This window comes from Aedes albopictus, chromosome 3, assembly GCF_035046485.1.
Source record: "Aedes albopictus strain Foshan chromosome 3, AalbF5, whole genome shotgun sequence".
Taxonomy (NCBI): domain Eukaryota; kingdom Metazoa; phylum Arthropoda; class Insecta; order Diptera; family Culicidae; genus Aedes; species Aedes albopictus.
The window spans coordinates 163,648,719-163,673,304 of record NC_085138.1 but is presented as its reverse complement, the minus strand read 5'-3'; the positions used below and the strand labels follow the sequence as shown (position 1 = coordinate 163,673,304).

At 41.0% G+C, this 24,586-nt stretch overlaps 1 protein-coding gene across 1 annotated transcript in view; it reads right to left on the bottom strand.

The window, feature by feature from the left end:
* The window catches only part of LOC109422663 (uncharacterized), a 33,488-nt gene that overhangs the window by 7,172 nt on the left and 1,730 nt on the right, over positions 1–24,586 (bottom strand). Inside the window, exons 3-7 of the mRNA XM_062857572.1 lie at positions 8,764–8,833; positions 8,143–8,693; positions 8,008–8,084; positions 6,481–6,747; positions 1,975–2,101 (exon numbers count right to left, since the gene is read on the bottom strand). Coding sequence (XP_062713556.1) covers positions 1,975–2,101; positions 6,481–6,747; positions 8,008–8,084; positions 8,143–8,693; positions 8,764–8,833 — 1,092 coding nt within the window. The remainder of the gene's footprint in view (positions 1–1,974; positions 2,102–6,480; positions 6,748–8,007; positions 8,085–8,142; positions 8,694–8,763; positions 8,834–24,586) is intronic.

Here is a 24,586-nt window from a genome sequence, read left to right as displayed (position 1 = left end):
TGGATCTCCAATACTGCAATCTTCAAAGCGGGTCTGCGTAGAACCACCGTAGAGGTCCTGACGTAGGCTTGCCTGACTCGTCCGTCGCATCCTTTCAACACCGAAAGCACTCGTCCACGAAGCCATCCATTTCTAGTAGACTCATCTATGACGATTACAGCATCATCCTCTTGTAAATCCCTGGGGTTGCTTAATCCATCGGTGCCAGAACTCATCCACTAGACCCTTCATCAAGGTGTAGCTGTTCCTCAGGGATTCAGCCCGCTCCACTTGAGGCTCAGGACGCGGCGCCACTCCTTGAGAGCTGAGCAGGAGAAAATGATTAGGAGTTAGGGCTTCCTGAGAATCATTCTTCAGGGGCATAAACGATAGTGGGTGTGTATTGACTACTCGTTCAGCTTCGGTCATCAGTGTCAGCAATGTTTCGTCATCGCGATTCCTGGTAATCGAAAGTTCGGCGAAAGCGACCTTTACAGAGCGCACTAGTCGCTCCCAGGATCCACCCATATGGGGGGCGGATGGTGGATTGAATATCCATTTCGTGGTAGCTTTCGTGAACGCCGCTGACAGCATCTCATTCATCTGCTTCACCTGTGTTTGGAGCTCGCGGCTGGCCCGTTATCACTCCAGATTTCTCTAGCGAAGAACCTCGTCGTACCAAAAACCGTCGAATGGCCATCTTGCAGGTGTTTGTAGACAGCGAGTGTGCGACTTCCAAATGGTCTGCCCGGATAGTGAGTGATAGTGATAGCCCGTAAATAGTGCAACCCACCTCTTCACTAATGAACGACCAACTTTCACATTATTTGGGCCGAAATAGTCCAACCCAACATACGAAAAAGGTCGAACGAAAGGGCTCAACCTTGCTTCGAGCAGCGGTACCATTCGCGGTACGCAATTTTTCGCTTTCTTCACTTTACAGTGCATACAGGACTTCACTACCTTCCGTACCTGAGTTCGTAAGGACGGAACGTGAAACCGCTGCCGGACTTCGTTGACGATTGTTTCGTTGTTTCCATGAAGATATGTCCCGCGGTACCAATCCAGCAAAAGGTATGTCAGCGGATGATCTTTTGGAAGAATAATTGGGAACTGAACATCAAATGCAACGAACTTAGCAGAAATGAGCCGAGAATCCATTCGGATCACGCCGTGGTCGTCCAGAAACGGTGACAATTTGTAGATGCGACTCGTTTTCTCCAGTTTCGCTGATCGATTCCCTTTGACAACCTTCTTCAACAACTTCACTTCTTCTGGAAATGCGTGTTCTTGAGCCAGACACCAGAGGCAGTTCTGAGCTTTGTTTAACTCCTCTAGCGTCAGATGACCTCGATTCGGAGTTAGCCCTAATCGTTTTCTGCGAAAGTTTCCAACCAGATGGTAGATATGGGCAATGGTGCGGCATAGCCTCTCAAACTTGGAAAAGCGACTCCAATCTACCAGGAAGTTTTGCGGTTGGACGTGCAGCACTACGCACTAGATACGGCTTCTGCTCTTCAAGAGTTTCCACACTTGTAGGTTGTATTGGCCAAGATTACTGTGCTTCCTTTAGGAATTGCGGCCCCGTGAACCAGCGGCTTTCCGGGTCAAAACTGGGTCCTTCCCCCACATCGTAGCTTCGTCGGCAACATTTTGCTTCGTGGGGATCCACATCCACTCCTCAGAATTCGACTTAGATAGAATTTCTCCGATTCTACAAGCCACGAACTGGCGGTATCGACGGTGGTCAGAATTGATCCATGCAAGAACCGTTTTAGAGTACGGCCCACATGAACCTCCGCTTGATTAGCAAACTGCGACTCGCGCATAGTGTTTACAACAATCAACAGCCGATGATCGCCGCCTGAAGTTCCAATCTAGGTATCGAAAGCGATTTCAATGGCGACACCTTTGATTTCGCGTCAACTAGCGCAGTCTGGAACTGTTCTCGAAGGTTCGCCCGAAAGTAGGCGACGCAGGCATACGCCGCCATACCGTTCACCTTAGCTGCCGCATCCCACACGAGGCGGATCTTGTTCGGTTTCTTGGGGTTCTGCACCACGCTTAATGGAAGATACCACACCTTGCCTGCTTCTACCGATTTCAGTTCCTCTTCCGTCGCCTTATGGATTTAGGATTTCCTTTGGTATTCAACGATTTGGCGTCGAACGCTTCCCTCGACTTCTGGGTTTCTCTTCAGTCATCTCTCGAAACACTGTAGCCTTCGAACCGCCATTGGGAAACTATCGGGAAATTCCACATCATCGTATCGCCACAACAGCCCGGTCTCGAATCCTTCGCCGACTCTTCTTGTTGTTCGCTCCAAGATTGTTCTGGCACGTTTCTCTTCTTCGGATTCCGGCCCTTTGTCTGCCGAAACTCCAACGCTTTCAACAGTGAAGTACTGTTTAACCAAATCGTGCAGTTTGCCGTCATCTTCGCATGCGCATATGTGGAAATTGAAGCTACCATTTGGCACCCCTTGCTAAATGGGTCCATACACCGCCCATCCAAGTCGAGTTCTGGCTGCGACAGGCTCGCCCGTCTTTCCTTCTCGGAGTTGCTTGGTGGCAGTTAAATGGACATGTTCAGCGCCAATTAGGATTCCAGGAGTCACCGATTCATAATCCTTGGCTGGTAACTTCAGGAGGTGTCAATAGCGCTGAGTTAGCTCGCTGTAACGGAACGACTGCTTCGGCAACGCCAGAGATTTAACTGTGCGAACTTCCTCCAACGTATAACGACGATCAGCTTCACTTCCTGCTATCTCGATCGCAACTTGATGTGAGTCATCCTCGTCGCGGCTGACATTGCCGGTCCAGCTCAAACAGAGCCGCCTTTTGAATCCCTTGACATCGAGCTCGTCAGCCATCCACTTCTTCAGTAGTGTAACAGAAGATCCTTCGTCGATAATGGCAAATGTTTCGATTCTCCTTCCGTTACCAAAAAGTGCACCGCAAAAACACGAAATAATGTCGTATTCTGACTATGTATCAAATATTAATCCCTAGACCAAGGAGGGCTTCGTGGTCGCCAAAGTAAACGGGGTCTTCTTCTGTAGTTGTTATACGCCTCCGCGATGGCCGATCGAGCGGTTCACGCAAATGCTGAACCGCTTAACGACCGTGCTAACAGGGCGAAGGCCGGTGGTAATAGCGGGCGACTTTAATGCCTGGGCCGTGGAATGGGGAAGCCGTTTCACGAACCAGCGGGGTCAGATCCTGCTAGAAACACTGGCCATCTTAGATGTCGACTTGCCTAATGTCGGTACCAGGAGTACCTATAGTCGAAACGGAGCGGATTCAATTATTGACGTGACCTTTTGTAGTCCTGGCATAAAAAGTAGTTCGAACTGGAGAGTAGATGATGGCTACACTCACAGCGACCACCTGGTGGTTCGCTACAGTATCGACTACAACAACAGCAGACAGCGGATAGAAGAAGAGGCGGCTAGACCAAGGCCAAGCCCTCGCACGTGGAAGACATCATACTTCGACGAAGAGGTATTTAGGGAGGCGCTCCGCCGTGGGCGAAACTTAATCGGTTTAGACGGCGACGAGCTGGTAGCGGTGCTCTCACGTGCGTGTGATGCGACCATGCCTAGGCGAGTGCACCCTAGAAATGGGAAGCGATTGCGGACCTGCGCCGCGCCTGCCTACGGGCTAGGCGGCGGATGCAGCGAGCAAGATCAGTGGAAGAGCGAAACGAACGGCGGGTGGTGTTCACCGCTGCAAAAGCCGCGCTTAAGACCGAGATAAGAGCAAGTAAAAAGGCCTGCTTTGAGGGTCTCTGTCAGAGTGCCAATACGAACCCGTGGGGTGACGCCTACAGGATCGTTATGACCAAGACGAGAGGTGTGATGGCTCCTACAGAGTAATCTCCAGAGATGTTGGAGGGGATCATTGGAGGACTTTTTCCGCGTCATGATCCTAGTCCTTGGCCTCCTTCCGTAGGACAGCTGGGGACTGGGGCTGGCGATGAGGAGAGGGTCACCGATGTGGAACTTGCGGGGATAGCTAAGTCCCTTAGCGTAGGTAAGGCCCCAGATCCGGACGGAGTTCCGAACCTGGCCTTAAAAGTAGCTATTGCAGAGGCTCCCGAGATGTTCAGGTCTGCTATGTAAAAATGCCTGGACGAGGGAGTTTTCCCAGAAGCTTGGAAGAGGCAGAGCCTGGTACTATTTCTAAAGGCGGGGACACCACTCGGAGACCCGTCGGAATATAGACCAATATGCTTGATAGGTACGGCGGGGAAGGTGCTCGAAAAGATCATCCTCAATAGAAAGTAGAGGTTCAACGAGGGTGAAAATGGTCTTTCAAGCAACCAGTACGGCTTCCGGAAGGGGAGGTCCACCGTAGACGCTATCTTGTCGGTTACAAAAACCGCCGAGAAAGCACTCGAGCCTAAGAGGAGGGGAATTCGCTTCTGCGCGGTAGTGACTCTGGATGTAAGGAATGCGTTTAGTAGCGCCAGCTGGTCTGCTATTGCTGATGCGCTTTTGCGTCTGGGGATACCGAAGTACCTGTATAAGATTCTCGAAAGTTACTTTCAGAATCGTGTACTTGTCTACGACACGGAGGTGGGTCGGAAGTGCTTTCACATAACCTCAGGAGTCCCGCTAGGTTCCATCCTGGGTCCGGTGTTATGGAATGTCATGTACGACGAGGTGTTGAGGTTAGAATACCCAGTTCGAGTGGAGATTGTCGGATTTACCGACGAAATTACGCTCGAAGTCACCGGTGAAACGATCGAGGAGGTGAAGTTGACTATTGACCACTCGATCAAGGTTGTGGAGGCGTGGATGCAGTCCTGGAAACTGGAGCTGGCTCACCACAAGACAGAGGTGACGGTTGTTAACAACCTGAAGTCGGAGCAGCAGACGGAGATCAGTGTAGGAGATTGCACTATCCTGTCAAAGCGCTCCGTCAAACACTTGGGCGTGATGATCGACGATAAGCTTACCTTCGGTAGCCACGTCGATTATGCCTCGGATTATGCCTGTAAAAGAGCCTCCCTAGCTATTGCGGCACTGTCCCGGATGATGTCCAATAGCTCTGCGGTGTACGCCAGTAAGCGCAAGCTTCTGGCTAGTGTTGCTACGTCCATACTTAGGTATGGCGGCCCAGCGTGGGGCACCGCGCTAAGTACTAAATCCTACCGACGGAAGCTGGAAAGTACTTACAGGCTTATGTGCCTGAGGGAAAGTTACATTCCACCTGACACAGGTCCTTACAGGTTATGGTTGCTTCCGACAGTATCTACACCGTTTCGGTCATGAGGATTCTCCCGAATGCCCAGTGTGCAATGGTTTAGAGGAAACGCCGAAACACGTTTTGTTCGTGTGCCCGCGTTTTCGCACATTGCGTGACCATATGCTTGCCACATGCGGGGAGGACACAATTCCGGACAATTTGGTCCAGAGGATGTGTAGGGATGAGTTTGGATGGAACGCCGTTTCAACGGCTATCACCCATATCGTCTGGGAGCTACAGAGGAGGTGGCGCGTGGACTCGGAGAATGGCTAGTCTAGATGCAGTACAAGAGGTGGTCCAGGGGTTCGTAGTCGGCTTCGTAGGTCATACCGGTGCCCTGCGGTCGAGATCGACCATTTCAGCGATTAAATAAGTGGCCACGGAGAGGAGGTCCCGGTAGCGGTGCGGTCGTGGCGTCGGTCTACTGAGTTGGATCCGAGCCCGCGGTTGGAAAGGGGTCCACGGCAAGGGTCGGGGTAGGTGAGACCCTGCTGTCTGCAACCTTCGGGTGCATCTGATAGGGCCTGAAGGGTGGTGATACCCTTCCTTACGGGCAGGTCAGATCGGGTTCCACGTGGGCATCAGATCTTGATGTCTGCCAAGCAGTTGGGCGCGGGCGGGGTTGACCCTGCTCGCCTTCCGAGGACAAAGGGAGTGGCGAGGACCACTCGGGAAATTGGCTAAACGCCAGCATGTTACCGTGATGGACTCTCCAGAGCGAGTCATCGATGCTCGTTGCTTCAGGCTACGCAGCTAACCTTGAGGGTGCGATGTGCACTAGCCCCTCTCTGAAGCAACACCTTCTTGGTGGTTCCGGAGAGACTAGGGTTTGGTGACCATAGGAATGTGTTTTAGTGGGTCGAGGAGAGAGTAGTCCTGGCTTTTACTAGTATTGTAGAAGACGGCCTTAACCCCACACTACCCTTACCTTCCTGTTAGGGTGTCTGTTGAGCAAATTTTGCCCCTATGGTTTAGAAGTAAAAAAAAAACAAGGAAGCAACAAGGGTAGATCGTTGGCAGACAGAGTGCTCAGGAGCAAGTAGAATAACTTGAATCAGCCTTGTTGTAGAATTTTTGCTGCAGGGCACTTCCTGTAAATCTTTCGTTACGGCAGATCGATCGTGATGGGATGATCATCAGATAAATATATCTTGCTTTTTCGTGTATTTCGGTAACTCATATACAATGCTATCTATTTGAACTATTGGTCTAAAACGTATGTACCTATGCACTTAACATCCCCTGTCTATTTCACCCTGCTTCTAAGCCTCACTGGAACGCCACCATCCGGCCGGAGCACCAATTCGGCAATCAGCCTCTCCGGTTGGGGCTGCTTCGGAGGCAACACCTCGTAGTGTCGCACCAGTTTACTGATCAAGCTCTTGATTTCCGCCACGGCAAACTTTTGTCCAATGCAGTTCCTTGGTCCGGCGCTGAACGGCACGTACCGGTAGGGGTTGGTTTTCTCGGCCGATGTTTCCACCGCAAATCGCTCCGGCCGGAACTCCAGCGGGTTTTTTTTTTTTTTTTCCAAATTGTTTATTTTAAAGGCTCATCTGCTTATCTAAAAACTTTACCGAGCCGATAATCTTGTTGAAAATTTGTAATTATAGTTACAATTCAAAAGAAAATCAATAAAAAGTTCTTCGCGCAACCTTCTTCTTGGGGCGTGATCCTGATCCAGAGCTTGATGTGGCGAATTCGGCTCGCCGTTGGTTTGCCTGTGGGTTCCTCATCGCTTCCTGTATCGCTTTGGCTACCTCTTCTAGCGTCTCCATACCTTGTTTCCGACGCCTCTCCTTTTCGGATTCCGCTTCAGACTTACGTTTCTCCGCTTCTGTTAATTCCGTAAGTTCTTCATCTAACTCTTCCTCCACTAGTTCGATAATATCGTCCTCGTTCAAGTCCTCTGATGACTGCTGCACTTCCGATACCGTTCCTTCCCCAGCCACGATCGCAGCATATGAACTTGACTTATTCTCCTTCTTCTTTCCTTTCTTGTTCCGGGGTTGTCGCTGAGGGCAAGCGTCTTGTCGATGTCCAACTCCGTGACACAAAAAGCACGTGTCTTTTAAACCTTCGTAAAATATCCTTCCTTTGTAGTTGCCGACGTCAACCGATGGCGGAATGCCTTTTTTTACATCCATATATACTCCCCGTATTCCGTTGTATAGATGGTCGAGGCCCAATTCCGCCGGGAATTTTTCTCGCACCACGCGTTCGACTTCTCCGTACTCCAAGAGGACCATCGACAAGCTATCGTCGCTCAATTCCGGCGGCAAATCAAATACTCGCACGTATTGTGAGTTGGTTCCCGCAACCGTCATACGCACCTCAACTTCCTTTCCACTAGCGTAAGCAAACATTATGGGATTCGGGTTCTTCTCCAACGAATCCGTCATTCCCTCCAGGGACGAAAACTTGATAAACAGCGAACGATCTTTCGCTGTTTTATAAACCGTTTCCATCGCCATTACGTCCGTATCCAGCCGCTTAAGAAATCTGGCGATTTCCTCCCATGTTGGACGTGGGCTACCCACCGGGAAACGGAACTGCACGGTGTTGAGAATCAACTCGGTCATAACGATAATTGAATGTTATTTCTACGCACCGAAAGCACTACCGAGCCAGGCGAACTGGTGTGAACGACCGATAACAAAACGGACAACCTAACAGCGAACGCACGCTGTAGGCATGCACAAAGCAATCCAAAGAGCACACTTGCCTCCGTCTGTACAGGACGGCAGCAGCGATAGAACTGGAACTCCAGCGGGTTCTCGAAATAGTCCGGATCACGACCCATGAAGTAGGGAAAGATGGCCAAGTTGGAACCAGCTGGGAAGACGATGCCGTCTGGAATAGTGAATGGTTATTGACTTATTGCATCATATGAGACATACGAGAAACTTACTGATTTCCTGATTTTCCAGCAGCATCCTGCCAAAGATGGGCACGGACGGGTACAGTCTCAGAGTTTCTTTGATCACCAAGTCCAGGTAGTTCAACTGGTTTAGCATCGACAACGTGACGGACACGTTCAGGTCATCACCAATCACGGTTCGTACTTCGTCGTACACCTTCTTTTGAACGTCCGGATACTTGCCCAAGATTCCGATGAGGAAAGATATGGCCGAAGTGGTCGTATCGTGACCTTCAAACATAAAAGTATCAACTTCCTCACGAACTTCCAAGTCGTTCAAAGGTCTCCCATCGACCGTGGCCTGCAGAAGCATGTCCAGGAAGGCCACCTTCTTGCGCATTCCCACATCGTTCTCGTTTTCATCGGCCGCCGTAGTGGTGCCCTTGGCCAGTTCTAGGCGCCTCGAACGGATGACGCTGTCCGTATAGTCATGCAGGATCTTCAACGCCTTGTCTTGCATTCCCCAATACGGGGTGAAGAAGAAAGTGAAGTCGAACCGGGCGAACGCTTTAAATGAACGAGCCATCGCAACAGTAGCCATGCTAAAAATACAGAAGAGGATGTTTTGATAAATTTGAGATTAACGGACTGTGACATAAAAGAAGGGATTACTCTTTCACGGCTCTCACGTATTTCGAGTCCGAATTGAGCTGAGCGTTGACCTTTGTTCCCATGGCGGATTCTTGAAAACGAAAGCGATTGTGATTATTATGGTTGAGCTTGTTGTTTGGTTTCGACTTGAGATAAGATACTGTTTGTGTGGATACTTGAATGGTCAACGTCGAATGCAGGTCATTTGAAGAGGGAAGTTTCCATGATGGAATAGATCACCTATTATTTCACTTTTGCCCCGATTTCTTGAGTGTTTTATATTTAGCATTGATTTTGGATCAATGCGTCCTATTTCTATTTTATATTACACATCTCAGTTTCAGAATGATCTACTTCTCATAATGCAACTGAAATAATCAGCAAGTTCGTTTGTGGCTTGAATTTATACACTGCGTGTACCCCGTCAGTTTGAACTGGAACACATGCAAACCAACAAGATTCATTTATAGTTTTTACTTCTGGTATCCATATCTTTAACGGAAATGTATATCTGGTGACCTTATTTGCTGCTTGTCTTGATTCTGCGTTCCGTTTTACCCTGCTCCATGAAAATAATGACATTTGACCCATTTTAAATTTGATGCTGTGCGGATTAGCGAAGGTCGTCGACGTTTCTTCATTTTTTTTGGAGTTGCAGAAAGCTACAAATAAAACCTCTCGTCAATTCCGTTGGGAATTGATTTAACAATTCGTATGGATATTCTTTCGCTATTTCCTTCGGTAATTTCCTCAGAAATTTCTTTGGGGATTCCTTTGTTTTTAAATAATATTATATTGCCAGATAATTTTAAATCAGAATATTTCCTTCGGTAAAAGCTTTGAGCATTTTTTTTTTGATGATGATTAATTAACCTGGGCTTGTTAGGGGAATATCTGTAAATAAATAAAAAAAAAAAAAAAAAAAAGAAAATCGCGTTAAGTACTTTTTATTTGAATTCCACTAAGAATTTGCATCTTTTGACAGATACGTATTTCGACCTCAACTGTAAGGTCGTCTTCAGTGTCTTGTCAGAGTCAAGTACAAGACACTGAAGACGACCTTACAGTTGAGGTCGAAATACGTATCTGTCAAAAGATGCAAATTCTTAGTGGAATTCAAAGGAACAGTACTTAACGCGATTTTCTTTTTATTTTCATTTTTTTTTACCAATTTGCTTGGAAATTATTTCGGAAACTCTTTTGTGAACTGATCCGGATTTTTTTTTATAATTCTTTCAGCAATTTCTTTGGAAACTCATTCACAATACTTTTGGGAATTTCTTCGGCATTTTTTGTGATTTTCTACGGAAATTCCGTCCAAAAATTCATTAGAAATTTCGCTGGCAATGTGTTTGGCTTATTTTTATGAAAGGTGAATATAGAACGAAGCCACACCTTGAATTTCCAAAAGCACAAAGATCCAAGTATCGCACTAAACTGAAAAGTTGATCGATTGATCACCACCAGCGGGTGACCAATCGATCAATTTTTCAGCTCGATGCAATGATCGGTTCCTCAGATTTGTGCTTTCGAAAATTCAAGGTGTGGCTTCGTTCTATATTCACCTTAATAAAGACAAATCAATCAGTCAATTATTTTTACGAAAATTCCTATGGGAATTCTTGTACTTATTTTTTTGGAAAAACCCTTCGTAAAGTGTCTAAAAATTGATCTGGCAATTGCTTTAAAATTTACTTCCATAATTCCTTCGACAATTTTGTATACAATTTATTTGAAAATTCTCGAATTATTCTTCCGGCAAATTTATTGTAATTTCTCTGACAAAAGTTTGATATTGCTTTGGGAACTTCCGTTAGGGAATTCTTTCAGCAATTAATTTGTTGTTTTATTTATTTGCGAATTGATCAGGTAATTCCTTTAAAATTTACTTCGGCAACTTCATTAGAACTTCCTTTAGCAACTTCTTTGGAGTTTCCTTTTATTATTTATTTTGGCAACTCTTTCGGTAATTTATTTAAAAAATGTTTCGTTAATTTCATGGAAATTTATTAAGCAAATCTTTCAGCAATGAACTCGGCAAAAAAATTGGGAACATTTTGAGAAATTCCTTTAAAATTTTCTTCCATAGTTCCTTTAGGAATTCTTTTGTCAATTTCGTTTGCAATTCATGTGGAAATTTTCCGAAAATTCTTGCGGTAAATCCATTCAGAGTCAGAGAAATTAGACAATGTTTTTGGGATTTCTTTCGGAAATTTCATTGGGAAATACCATTAGCAATTTATTTTGATTTTTTTATTTGGAAATCGATCCGGTAGTTCCTTTGAAGTTTTCTTCTGCAACTTCTTTGGGACTTCCTTTCGTAATTTCTTTTGGCAACTCTTTCGATAATTTCTTTTGTTTTTTTTTTTTTTGCATTTTATGTGGGAATTTGTTGGGCAAATCTTTCATCAATAAACTCGACAAATTATTTGGGAATATCTTTCGATTTTCTCAATTTTCTTCGGTATTATTTTGAGAATTCCTTTTAAAAAATCAATCAATTTGTTTTTTCAATATCTACCTAATTAATATTTATTAGGCCATTCCTTTCGGTCTTCTTTCATCAATTTCCTTAGGATTTCTATTTATTAGCTCTCCTCTGAGTTGAAATTGATCCCAAATCCATGACAAAATTAATAGCAGTGCTGGTGTTCTAAAAAAACAGTTATTTTCCTGAGATTTTGTCCTGCACACATTCATAAAATTAAAAATTGCAACAAACATTGTCGGTCAGTTTTCCATTTGATTCGGCAAATATATAGGGTCTTGTATCATTTGGGAAGGTGTACCTATTTTGGGCACTTGCTGCTATAACTAAGTCAATTTCAAACCGATTGATTTGAATTTTTGTATAGTGCTAGGTACGTACAGTATCTAACTCTATACAAAAATCAAATAAATCGGTTTGAAATTGACTTAGTTAGAGCAGGAAGTGCCCAAAATAGGTATACCTGCCAAAATGGTACAAGACCCTATGCTTCACCACAACGCTCATGTTTTATTTGTTCGGGACATAACCTCTGTGACCAATATTTGATCTATTTGGGTACATCCCGCATTTCTTGGTATAGTGCATGTCATTACTTTATCACTATTATTTAAGAAGTTATATAATATAAAGACCAACTTGAGATCCATCATTTTGAACATTTATAAATATTTTCTAATGCATTGCTTCAATAACAAAATTACTAGAGTCTGTTAACATGACTCTTACTCACGCAGTGGATAAAAAAACTGTAAAGTAGAATAAGTAAATAAAGAAGGCTTTTGGGAGTCTTGGTGCATGTTTTTGGCAATGTTTTTGGGAACTACTTTGCCAATTGGTTTGGAAATCAATTCGCCATCATTTTTTTTTTGAAAATTCTTCTGACAATTTGTTTGAGAATTTGGAAATGTATTTGGATTTTTTAGGTAATTCATTGGGAATTTTCTTTGGAATTTTCTATAGAAATTGAAACAGCTATTCATTTTGGATTTTCTTTGGATTTCTTTAGGAATTCCTCCAGTATTGCATTTGGGGTTTCTTTTGGCAATTTACTTCTCCATTTGAAAACTGGAAAACTTATGACATTTGGAAATTCTGCTGAGAATATCTTTCTGAAGTTTCCCTGTCGTTTGTATTTGCATTTGCAAATCCGTTCGGTATTGCCTTTAAAATGGAATTCCCAAAAAAAAAAAATGACAAATTAAATTTCAAAGGAATAGCTATTCCCGTAAGAATTGCTGAAGGAACTTGAACACAAGTTTGCAGGAATTAAACGGAAAAAATCCAAGATATTAAGCCTACGAACTTCCCAAAAGGATTGCCGAACAACTTATTTAAGAATCTGCTAAAGGAAGTACCAAAGAATTACGGATGAATTTTAAGTGAACTACGGAACTCATGCCCAAGAGAATTGCCAAATCAGTTTCCAAAGAAGAAATTACTAAAGGAGTTGCCGAAGGAAGTCGGAAACGATGCTGAGGAAATTCCTAAATGAATTGCCAATAGCTTTCGGGCATTTGGACATCCCCAAAGAAATTTTTGAAATAATCACTAGAGTAATTGTCTAAAAGATTCTTAAAGAAATTTGTTTATTTTATATTTACTTATTTATTTATTCAGATTTTTAAAGAAATTTACGGAAATATGGTTGTGCCCTTAGAACTCTCCTGAAACCACTTGAAACTCTTTGAAACTTCCTCGACCCTTCTGAAACTTCCTGAGATCCCCTAAAACACTCCTGAAACCCCCGGAATACCGCTGTAGTGCTCGTAAACCCCTTGAAAACCATGGAAACGCTACTATAATTCTCAGAAACACCCCTGAAATGCCCTTGAAATCTGAAACACTCCTAGCTCTTTTGAAAACCCTGAAATCCCCTAGAATGCCACTGAAACTCCTTGAAAACACCAGGAACGCCTCTGAAACACCTGGAACTCTACTGAAAGCACATGGAAAGTCCCTGAAACCGCGTGAAACGCCATGGAAGTCCTTTGAAAACCGATGAAAATCCTGAACGTCCCAGGTCTAGCCAAGGGCTGAAAGTCTCTTTAATAAAGCCAAATCAATCAATCAATCAATGAAACGTCCCCGAAACCCTCTGGAGCACTCCCCAAGCAACACACATGTTATAATAGAGTTACGACAGCGCAAGTTTTGGTTGTATAGAAGTTTATTTTACGTAATTCTAACATTGTGTTAAAATAACGTAAAATAAACTTCTATGCAACCAAAACTTGCGCTGTCGTAACTTTAATATAACATGTGTGTTGCTTGGGTCCCATTGGAACACCTCCAACGCCCTCTGGAACGCCTTTGAAATGCCTTGAAACCTTCTGAAACTTCCCTTAAACCTTTTGAAACACCCTTGAAGCCCCTTCTGAACTTCTGAAAGGTCTCTGAAGTCTCCTGGATCGTCCATGAATTTCCATGGATTACCTGGCGCGCCACTGAAATCCACCGGAACACCTCTGAAACCAATTGAAAACCCCTTGAAAGCCCCTAGAAAGCCCCTGACATTCAATAAAAACCCCTAGAACGCCCCTTAGTGCTTTTGCATATAGAAAACAATTCAGTTCAAAATTTACTCACTACGTAGCGCTAATGTTACTAGGAGCTACCAGTTTGATCTCAGCGTCGTATATCTCGCGTTCTTGACCACTCAAGATACAGTCTTCGGCAAAGTTGCTCGGAAGACTAAGAACTTTTATACAGAAAACACTTTGGTTTGAGAATCATACACTACGTAGCGCCAGTGTTCTTATGAGCTTCGAGTTTAGTCTAAACGTCGTTTATCTCGCGTTCTGGATCACTTCGAAGGATACTGTCTTTGGCAGAGTTGATCTGAAAGATGGAAGCTTTGACAAGTGTAGCATTTTAGTTCGAGAACTCACCTATAGCGTGTCGCTAGCGTTCCTAGGAGCTATCAGTTTGATCGAAGCTTATTATATCTGGTGTTCTGGACCATTTTTGAATATTCTGTTTTCGGCTACATTTCTCTGAAGAACAGAAGCTTTCACAAAGAATACGTTGTGTTTCAAAATTCGTTCACCATTTGTGCCCCTGAAAATTGTGCCCGGATAATCGAGCCCCCGGTTTATCGAATCCCTAGATGATTAAATTCGACCCAAATCCGATTGTACGACATTTCCCCGAAAACCAGTTCCCCGAATGAAGTTTCCCCGAAAGTTATTTCCCCGAAAAACGATTCCCCGAACGAACCGTTTCCCCGAATGTACCGTTTCCTCGAATGTACCGTTTCCCCGAAATATTTATAATACTATTTTTAGTACTGGTTTCTAATCATTTTCTTGATTAATTCCATTGTTTGCACTAGTCATTGAAACGAAGTAGCGGAAAGTTAGCCTGTGTACAAAATGTGCCGATGTGTAGTCTTTAGAAAGATATCAAGATCATGGAAACTTTCACATCTCATTGATATTGTGCATTCCATCTTACCATGAATTCTTCGAGATATAATGTTCTTCATGATACTTCAATAAGGTTTGATTTTTTTTTAAATATGGGTCGTTCTTTTCTGTTGTACTGATTGAAAATGACATGGCACTCAATTAAGAACACGCTCATCATAATTTTCCCTTCTTTCATTCATAGGCTGTTCTTTCTATTTACTTTTGAATTTTCAATCGATGAAAACACTCTTTAAACGCATAATACCTTTAAAACGAGACATCGTGATTGTGGTAGTAATCTGCTAAAGTTCATCGTCATTGTAAAACACATGATCCAGATGACTTCAACTTTAAGTCTTAAAGTATTCTTGCTAGCGAAGGAAATCTGTGAGCACAATTTTAATGTGTATTAACAGGCTTTAAAACAAAAGTCAATGCAATTCAATTTCTTTGACTAATAGGTTTGAAGCTAAGCACTCTTCAGTTTTTTTTTTGTTAATCAATGGATCAATCATGACCGCGAAGTAGCATTTGGAATTGACATTTCTACAGAACTTACTAGTAGTTAGACAGCCGGCAATATTTTGAAAGAACAGTATATGATGAAAGAAGGGAGAATCTTTGATGAAAATTTCTACTATAACACCTACTAGAACAGTCGGTCACAAAAAATAATAATAAATATAGCAGCAGTCAATTTCCTGATGGTTGATTGAACAATTCAACTTGAAAGAACAGCCTATGTTTGAAAGAAGGGAAATTTTATTAAATGAAAGGTTATCAATCTAGCCAAAAGGACGCTGCTGGATCTTTAGGCAGAAGTATGTCAGGCCGAAGTACGTTAGGCTGCAATCATTAGGCCGAAAGTATCATTACGCTGGACGAGCATCATTACGATTAAGTTGAAGGCCAAGAAAAAAAAACCCAGTTTGATCATATATATAACCCAATACTCAAAAGAATAGCCGACTTCTCAAAGAAGGGTAATCTGTCATGGGACAGTCAGTGGTTTGACAAATTACTACCGTCAATAAGCTATGCAATACAATACAAGACTAATTGCCTATCAACATGTTACTTGGGTTGATCATCAGTTCTTCAGTAACAGTATAACATCAGCATCAAGAAATCATCTATGTGAGAAAAGGGAGGAGGATAAAAGAATATTGTAAAATCATGGAAGTATATCCCAGTATCCATAGAATCCCCTAGATTCGAGGAATGTAAAACACTCAAGGGACTCAAACATCTTCTAGGCCTTCGAAAACAAATTTTAACATCGTTTATGAAGAAAATTAAGAAAAGGCCTACTGACCCATTCTACCCTATGAACTTCAGCTTCGCAATCCATTCGGCTTAACGTACTTCGGTCTAACGTACTTTGATAAAGCGTACTTCGTCCTAAAGACCGGATGCCCCTAGTTGTGCATTGGGTCAATGATAAATGGCATATGCAATAATCTTTTCGGGGAAACGGTACATTCGGAAAAACGGTACATTCGGGGAAACGGTACATTCGGGAAAACATTTTTCGGGGAAATGGTACATTCGGGGAAAAAACTTTCGGGGAAACTTCATTCGGGGAACTGGTTTTCGGGGAAATGTCGTACAATCCCCAAATCCATCATGTACTTTGAAGGTACTGTCTTGGGCTCACCTGTGCGATTCTCGCAATTCCTTACGGTTTCCAGTTTGTTATTACTTTTAGAGTTTTATTAGATACACTCTTGTGAATTACAAAAAAAAATCCAAGATTTCGAAACGGAATAACCGAAGAAAAACTCAAAAGGATTTCAGGTAATCTTCGATATAACGAACCCTCGATATAGCGTACCCTCGATATAGCGAATTCGATATAACGTACAACATTGGAAATTTTTTATTTTCCCCAGGAATAACCTTTGGATAAACTGCGAAATCACTCAAATCAATGTTTTGTTGCAGCATTAGCCTTGTTACCCAGAATTAGCGCAATATGGGGAAAAATTTAGTGTACGTTATATCGAAGCAAAATGTACGTTATATCGAAGCACAAAAAAACGGAATGAATTTTTCGTGAAAACTCAAGTTTTTCATTATTGGTTTTGTGAATTTCACCGAAATCATTATTTGGGATCAGTGTTTAAAATTTTCATTTTCAGTGAGTGAAATTCAACGTGAGTTTTGAAAATACTCAACTGAGGGATCAAAATAAAATTCATTTTGGTAAATGAATTTTTTCACCTATTCATTCATTTTTCTGTCACTGACAATTTTCACTGTGAAATATAACTGGACCGTAACTCCCCATTATTCTTCCAATCACCACAAAACTTGTGAATAGTAGTTAATTAGAATATTGATTATGTTCTCTATTTGTCCATTAAGTCGGATTGTGCGTCTGTTAACAGAAATTGGACATTTTACGACGTGCGAAAAAATATTCGTGACAGAGAATTGAATGAAAAAAGAGAGGCATTCAGCTGACAATGAATGTGGCCAAACACGAATGGAAAAATGAGAATGTCAATCTTCACTTTCAATCTTCGATTTTTTTACTCTCTGTTTGGGATTAATTTCACGTCGAATACATGAATACAGGCATAAAAACTATTAAATTTTTCTCTGCTTCGATATAACGTACAAAGCGAAAACTTTTTTGTACGTTATATCGAAGAGTACCTGTATCTTAGAAATTTCCAAAAAAAAAATAGGTTGATGGACAGAGAAGTTCCCAAAGAATTTCCCGGAAAATTTCACAAAACGATTCCTATAAACGAAATAGCTGAAGGTACCTTAAATGAATAACCGAAAGACTTTCCAAGGAAATTACCACAAAAATTACACAAAGGAAACCCGAGAAAAATGCCGTAGGATGCTCCAAAGTTGGTGGAGGTATTTCCAAAAAGAATAGCGAATTATGTGAAAAATTTGCATTAGTTAAAATTCACGAGTAAAGAGAAGTTAAAAAAAATAAAAAAAAAGAATTCCATAACAAATGGCATAAAGAAACCTTCAAGGAATAGCCCGATTAGTTCCAATTTTACTTCCTGTGTAATTTGCAAAGAAATTGTCGAAGCAATTACCAATTCTAGAGAATTTCGCAACAAATTTGCTGATGGAATTGCAGAAAGAAATCAATGAGAAATTTTCGGAAGTAATTATAAAAGTGCCGTAATCCGGGGTCAAATTGATCATTTTAAAACAACTTTTGCGGATAACATCAGTGCCTGTTCAAATATTGCCAAAAGAATTTCTGTAAAACCAGTACCCATTGGATCTCCATGGAACCATGTGACAGAATTTTGTTCAAAAAATTGAAACTTTAAGTTAAATAACTTCAAATATCAAAATATTGGTAATGCTACTTTGGGGCGAAATTGATCAGTATGCAATTAAGCATCGGTTGGAAAGGAAAATTTCCTTCACCGCTTAATTTTGCTCTTCTAAAACCGAATAACGCGTCTAAAATCTTATAACTAGTGAATTTAATACTTAAAATGCAAAATAAATTTCGAAATTTCCTCCTAAACGCCTAAAGGTAGGCAATTTCATTTGAAATAAATGATTTCTATTACAATAAACGACTATTTCTTCAAAAAATGAACTTTTTATAACAGTTTCATGTTCTGATTAGCTGCATAACATCCCAGCCAAGGCTCCACAAAAATGTTAAAACAGAGAATTCACGGGAAGTCCTATTAGCAATTGATTGTTTAGCAGCAATGATTTAAGCTAAATGAGAAATACATTGCAAAATCCTTGAAAAAAATAAGGCAAAACTAACTTTTCCTAAAAAATAAAAGTTTGCACTCCTCTCTAGACATCTACGAATCAGATTAGGTAAAAAGTTGAAGATCATTACGACGCTTAAGAGTTCCTAGTATGGAACTACAATGCAGTACCCGAGAGATCAATTTCACCTGCTGATCAATTTGACACATTCCACGCACCTCTACGCCAAGGATGTGAAATATCAAAGTGATTGTTTCGCCCCAAGCTTTCCAGCATATGAAAAAGGGTAGATTCAATCTTACGAAAACCATTTGTTTTACTTGAAATTTGACTAGTTACGTATTTAAATAGCTAGGTGAAGTAATAGCATTTTATGTAAAAAAAATGAAAATTTTTATTGATAATTTTCAAATATGCCTGCTGGCACGGTAAAGTTCGAAAACATTATAACTATTTTTTATTAATGTAGTATAATAACGTATATTTTATACACCCAAAGGACACTTTTCATAAAAATGGGTTTTGATATGTTTTAAGCACTTTTTGCAATAGCCGCAATTTAATGGTGTCCCGTTACGAAAACAGTATATTTGTTGTAATAGCGAATTTATTACTAGCTTTAGAAAAATGATTTTCAGGATTCTCTCCACGAGTACACCTTTCTTCCAACATATGGGTTAAATTGATCGACGCGTTATCTTAGGTGTTACAATGGGTGCGTAGATTTGGTGTCCCGTTACGAAAATTTTAAAGACATTCATAAGTGGATAAATAAGTTTGGTTTGATCATATATTTAACTAAAAATCTGTAACCATGATGATATGATATTATATGGTGTATATATTTTCATTATCCTTCTTGGTGTAACGCCCCTACTGGAACAAAGCCCACTTCTCAGCTCTCCACTGAAACTACGTAAACAAAGGGCAGGTATTCTGGTGGATCAGTATAAAAAGTGATGTTTTTTTTTAAGTTTTGTGATGACAGCATACTCTTTAAAAGCTATAACCTTTTTAACATGTCCTATGAATTACCACCATGATGTATAAAAAGGTTTATAGAATCACACAGCGTTCAAAACTTGAAGATCCCGAAGTGATGGTTGGCATTCCTTCTTTACCCCATACATCACCGTATAATTTTCTTTTATGACGACAAACATATTTTGAAGCTTATTTTCTTATTGAAAAAAAGTGTAAAATGCATCACGAAAATGGCGTAGCATTACTTTTTGTGATAATATAAGTTAGTGACCGTTGATTGAAAGAGGGAGGTCTTGTCGTTTTGGTTGACAACTTTTTTTTCTTCTCGAAATCCGTTTGTTTGTATCTTTACTGGTTGTCGTTAGCTAAATATCAACGGAAAGCCCCCATAATCCCATCCCCTTCAAAAAAAAAACTTTGTTCTCTCTAACCTTGACCAAACGGCAAGTTCAACGGTTCCCCAAAACTAACATAGAATAAAAGAAAAATCCCCTTTAAAATGTAAAATTTATTTCAGCGAAAATTGGCTCCTTTAATCCCAAGGCGCATGAGCCTTTCAATAAAGGATTAAAGCAACATGCGACATATGCTTGAAAAGACTTTGTTGGAAGAATGTACTATAGATATCATTGAATCTTCTTCGGATCATTATAATGTAGAATGTGAAAACCGAGAAGATAGATACGTCGCACAACCATAGTTTTGGAGATACAATTAAACTTCACGTACCCGCCCCTTGAAAACTCATTTTCAAAATGCTGGCATTTCGTCAATTTTCATTCGTTTTTTTTTAAGTCGCCCTCGATCGATCATAAATTGGTGCTTATTTATTACACTCAAATGGCCATGTAGTATCCGAAACCATTCCGGAGATATTCCGGATTGTACTGGGTCAGGGGGTGGGGAAGGGATCTGTTTTGCCAAATTGCTAAAAGTGATTATTTCGTGTGTGTTGTGTTTTAGAGGCCCCCGCGGAACCTGCCCCAGATGTTACGAAGCGGCCATATCAGTTGATACATACTTAAGTAATTTTTTTCTATCCCATTCTTTCGAAATGAAGATTGATACGTTGCTCGGCATGTTTTGGTTACAAACCAGAAATGTTCCCGATGACACCCCCGTGGAACCTTCATACTTCAGTCTATCCACAGACAAACAGACGTAACACCTAGAACAATTTTCGTGAAAATCATCGCCCAGTTCACACTACCATCACCTGGTGGAAATGTTTCACGAAACACTGCGTTGTGCAATATCGTCAACAGAAGGCGCTAGTGCTTTGGTTGTGAAAGCGACAACTATAAAGATATAAAATGATCGCTAAAAGCATGGTCGATAGATATTTCGCCAGTCTAACGTCTGTTTGTCTGTGGTCTATCGTTTCTGACTCAGTCATTCGAAATCATGAAGATTGATATGTCGCACGGCATGTTTAGGTTGAGAGCCAGAAATGTCCCCAATGAGGCCTCGCGGAACCTGTCACGGGAATCCGGATGGGCCAACTGATTCAAATCTGGTTATAGCAGTTGTGTTTCACTAATCGCAACAAAAATGTCGTTGGAAATCGATGGTTTAAACACAACAACATACCAAATAATCACTTTTAGCCATTTTTACAACCCCCTGCACCCCAGCATAATCCGGAATATCTCCGGCATGGCCACTTGAGTATAATAAACTAGCTCCAATTTATGATCAATTGAGGGTCACTTAAAAATAATTGGATGAAAATTGGCGAAATGCCAGCATTTTGAAAATGAGTTGTAGAGGGTCGGATACGTGAAGGTTAAATAAAACTCGAAACAGGTTCCCCAGGGCCCATTCCGATGGCCACCATAGGGCCAGAGAGGGTTTGAAGGACTATTGGTGTACTGCCGGACAGCTACTATCTGTCTAAAAAATATTGCCGAAGACATTCTATCTAGCAAAGCATTCAATCTACAACTAGATGACTTTAGCCGTAACGGGACACCATTTGCAAAACACTGTTTTCACGCGAGCGTAACGCTGCGCTCCCAAAACTAAATCAAGAATATTTCCAAAACTATACATTTCTCAGTAAAACTCACTTCGGCAATATTGTTCACATCAATCCAAAGAAGAAATGTCTAGAAGACTCTATTATTCAAAACTTCATAACAGAGCTAATATACGCATTTCAGATTGAAAATTTCAAAAAGAAGATTTCTGCGATGGTGTCCCGTTACGAAATGTAACATGTTATATAAAGTAAATTGGAAACAAAACCCCATAGAACAAGTATTGCATCAGCAAGTACATCTAATAAGCTTGTTATAAAATCTGTTAAACCATATGATCATGAACATTATAATTGATTGCAAACGCCATTTGTTCACGAAAGTTAGTTCCTCGCGGTGTCCCGTTACGCTGGAATGTGTCATTTGACCCCGGTTTACGGTAAGTGTCAAATAAACTATCGAGGGATTTTTGGAATAAATTACCATTATAATCTCTGAGCGAATAATCAAAAGAAATATGTATTGAACGAAATTGCAAAAAATAATTTGCAGAGAAAAATATCGAAGGAATTGCTTAAGCAATTTTCAAAGGAAATGATCGTAATAACCCAGGGGTTCCCAACGGTTGTTGAATAACTGGCAATCCAATAGTTTTTTGTACAGATGATAAAATCCTTCCCTTTATCATCTCTCTGTTATCAAAGACTTTCATAGTTTTTAATAATACATCTGTGAGATATTGGCTATTGCTAATTTTTGCCGTATCAGTGCATGTTAATATTTTAGTCGTTCCCAAACATTTTGAGGTGGCGAAGAATTGTCAAAACATCTGGGGCCCAATGATTTTTTTTAGAAAAAATATGAATTAAATAATCAAAACCGAGGTACAGTGGCGTAGCCAGAAATTTACTGAGGGAAGGATTTTTGACGATCAATGAAATTATTTATTATTTGACACTCTCATTTCGTATGTACATTAGCATGGAACAAAAATAAAATCCTCGCTCCTGTCGACTTTGGATCCCGTTTAGGTCTCATATGAACTTTGCAAAATTTCAGCACAATCAGTGATACTATCATTTTGCGCAAGCAGTTCAAAGCTTGCATAGGATTTACTTTGGGAAAAGTTACACTTTCAGATAAAATTTCCCAGAAATCGACTGTTTGAGCCCGTATGAAGTTGATCATCAATATTAACTTCTTTTCTCGATCAGCCTAGATAGCTGTGTAGTGTCGGTAGCGATTGTCTCAATAGGCCAAGAATAACACTACGTACCGCCTGTTCCGGTGGTAAGAATCCACCAACAGGTGACTTCTAATTCGTGGTGTGATGCGGCTTTATGATTAACGTGCCTAGGAATGAATGGCTAGGGGGGGGGGGGTCTAATCAAAACCTAACCGCTAACGCAGCCTGCGGCGTACCAGGGCGCCCTCCACAGTATGTAGCCCTTACTGCGCTAACCAGAACAATGGTGCAGTGAACCTTGTGTTCCTCCGAGACAATCAGCTGCCCTTCTTTAGTCTCACTTGAAGCTAAATATGGGCGGGATTATGAAGCTGTTGTTAGTTAGTTTAAATTTTCACCTATATGGCTTCGCATTATGCGATTTACACAGTGTATTCTGTCACAGAATTATTCTGTGTATCCTCGCCTTTGGCGTTTTCCATTCGATACCGATCTGGTTTTGTTGCTGTTTTTTTTTGTTGTGCTGTTATTGCAAAGAGTTTAATCTTACCTAGTTTGGGTAGTGGCTACGGTTAGGATAGCTCAGATCAATCTACAGCATAAAAGAACAGCAACGATCAATCTTTGCAGACTTATGCAAAATAGTACAGCCCAAGTGGCCTTGGTATAAGAACCATACTTTCGTAAGGGAAATTTCTATCTAGGAAACCTTGTGAAACCGGTGCACAGTGTGGTCCACGAACCAGATTTACGAGGAAAGATGCATTCAGCGCCTTCAAATGATTTTTAGACAAATATGGTCTTTTACAAAGTTGTTCCTAAAAATAAGGCTTTCTTTCCAATGTACATGAAAATTAGGGTGGTCCATATTTTCAAAGAAATTGGAAACCAAACTTTTTTATTTGCAAGAATAACTATATACATTCTTCGGGAAAGTCGTAGATCTATTAATATTGAGCAAGTTTGCTGAAGACAGTTTTTATGTAGCTTTAAAATTGACCGATCTAGAAATATTTTCCGGAATAAGCTTAGGGTGGTTCAAGAAAAACCGGTTTTCTGGCATTAAGTTTTTCAGTTTCAATTTTTCATCGAAGTTGCCCAAGAAACACTTGTAGAGCTTTAAAAAATTAGAGGGGTGTTATTTTTGTAACTCAAGTAAACAATACTTGAAAAATACCTATTTTTTCTAGAAAATCATCAATATATTTTGAACGGAATGACGTAGCAACCTTTCCAGCGCACGAAAATGCGCGTTTTTGGAAGCTCTAAAAGTGGTTCTTAGGCTACTTTGAGGAGAAATTTGAAACAAAAAATTAAAGCAATAAAACGTTTTGTTCTAGCGTCACCCTATGAAAACTATGGGAAAATGCTCAAAATTTGGCCAAAACAGTTTAAACGCTTTAACTATTTTGTTTCAAATTTCTCATCACAGTTTTTTAAGAGTCACTTTTGAAGCTAAATAAACCCACATTTTCGTGCGCTGAGAATGTTGCTACGTCATTCCGTTCAAAAGATATTGATGATTTTCTAGAAAAAATAGGCACTTTTCAAGTATTTTTTACTTGTGTTACAAAAATAACACCCCTCTAATTTTTTGATATGTTTTATAACAACATTTCTTCTTTTGAATGTAGCCAAAAGATATTTCTTATGTTTGCCCCAACCCGTCATATCACCTTTTCAAAAAACTATGGTTTAAAAAAAAACACCTGTAACTATTGAACCAAAAGAGATAACAACCATAACTGTCTTCAGCAAACTTGCTCAAAATTGATAGATGGTAAAGCTTTCCCGAAGAATGTATATAGTTATTCTTGCAAATAAAAAAGTTTGCTTTCCAATTTCTTTGAAAATAGAACCACCCAAATTTCCATATTTGTCTAAAAAAATCATTTGAAGATGCAATTTCAATTTCTTAGCTTAGTCATTCCCAACGTTGGTGTTTAAACATACTAAAACACTTACACCAAAGACCAACACATCTACATGATACAAATACAATTACACAACTAAATCTTGTCGCATCACTCGCTTATAGTGAATCCCAAAACAACCCATTCCAAATATCCAACTCCTTGACACC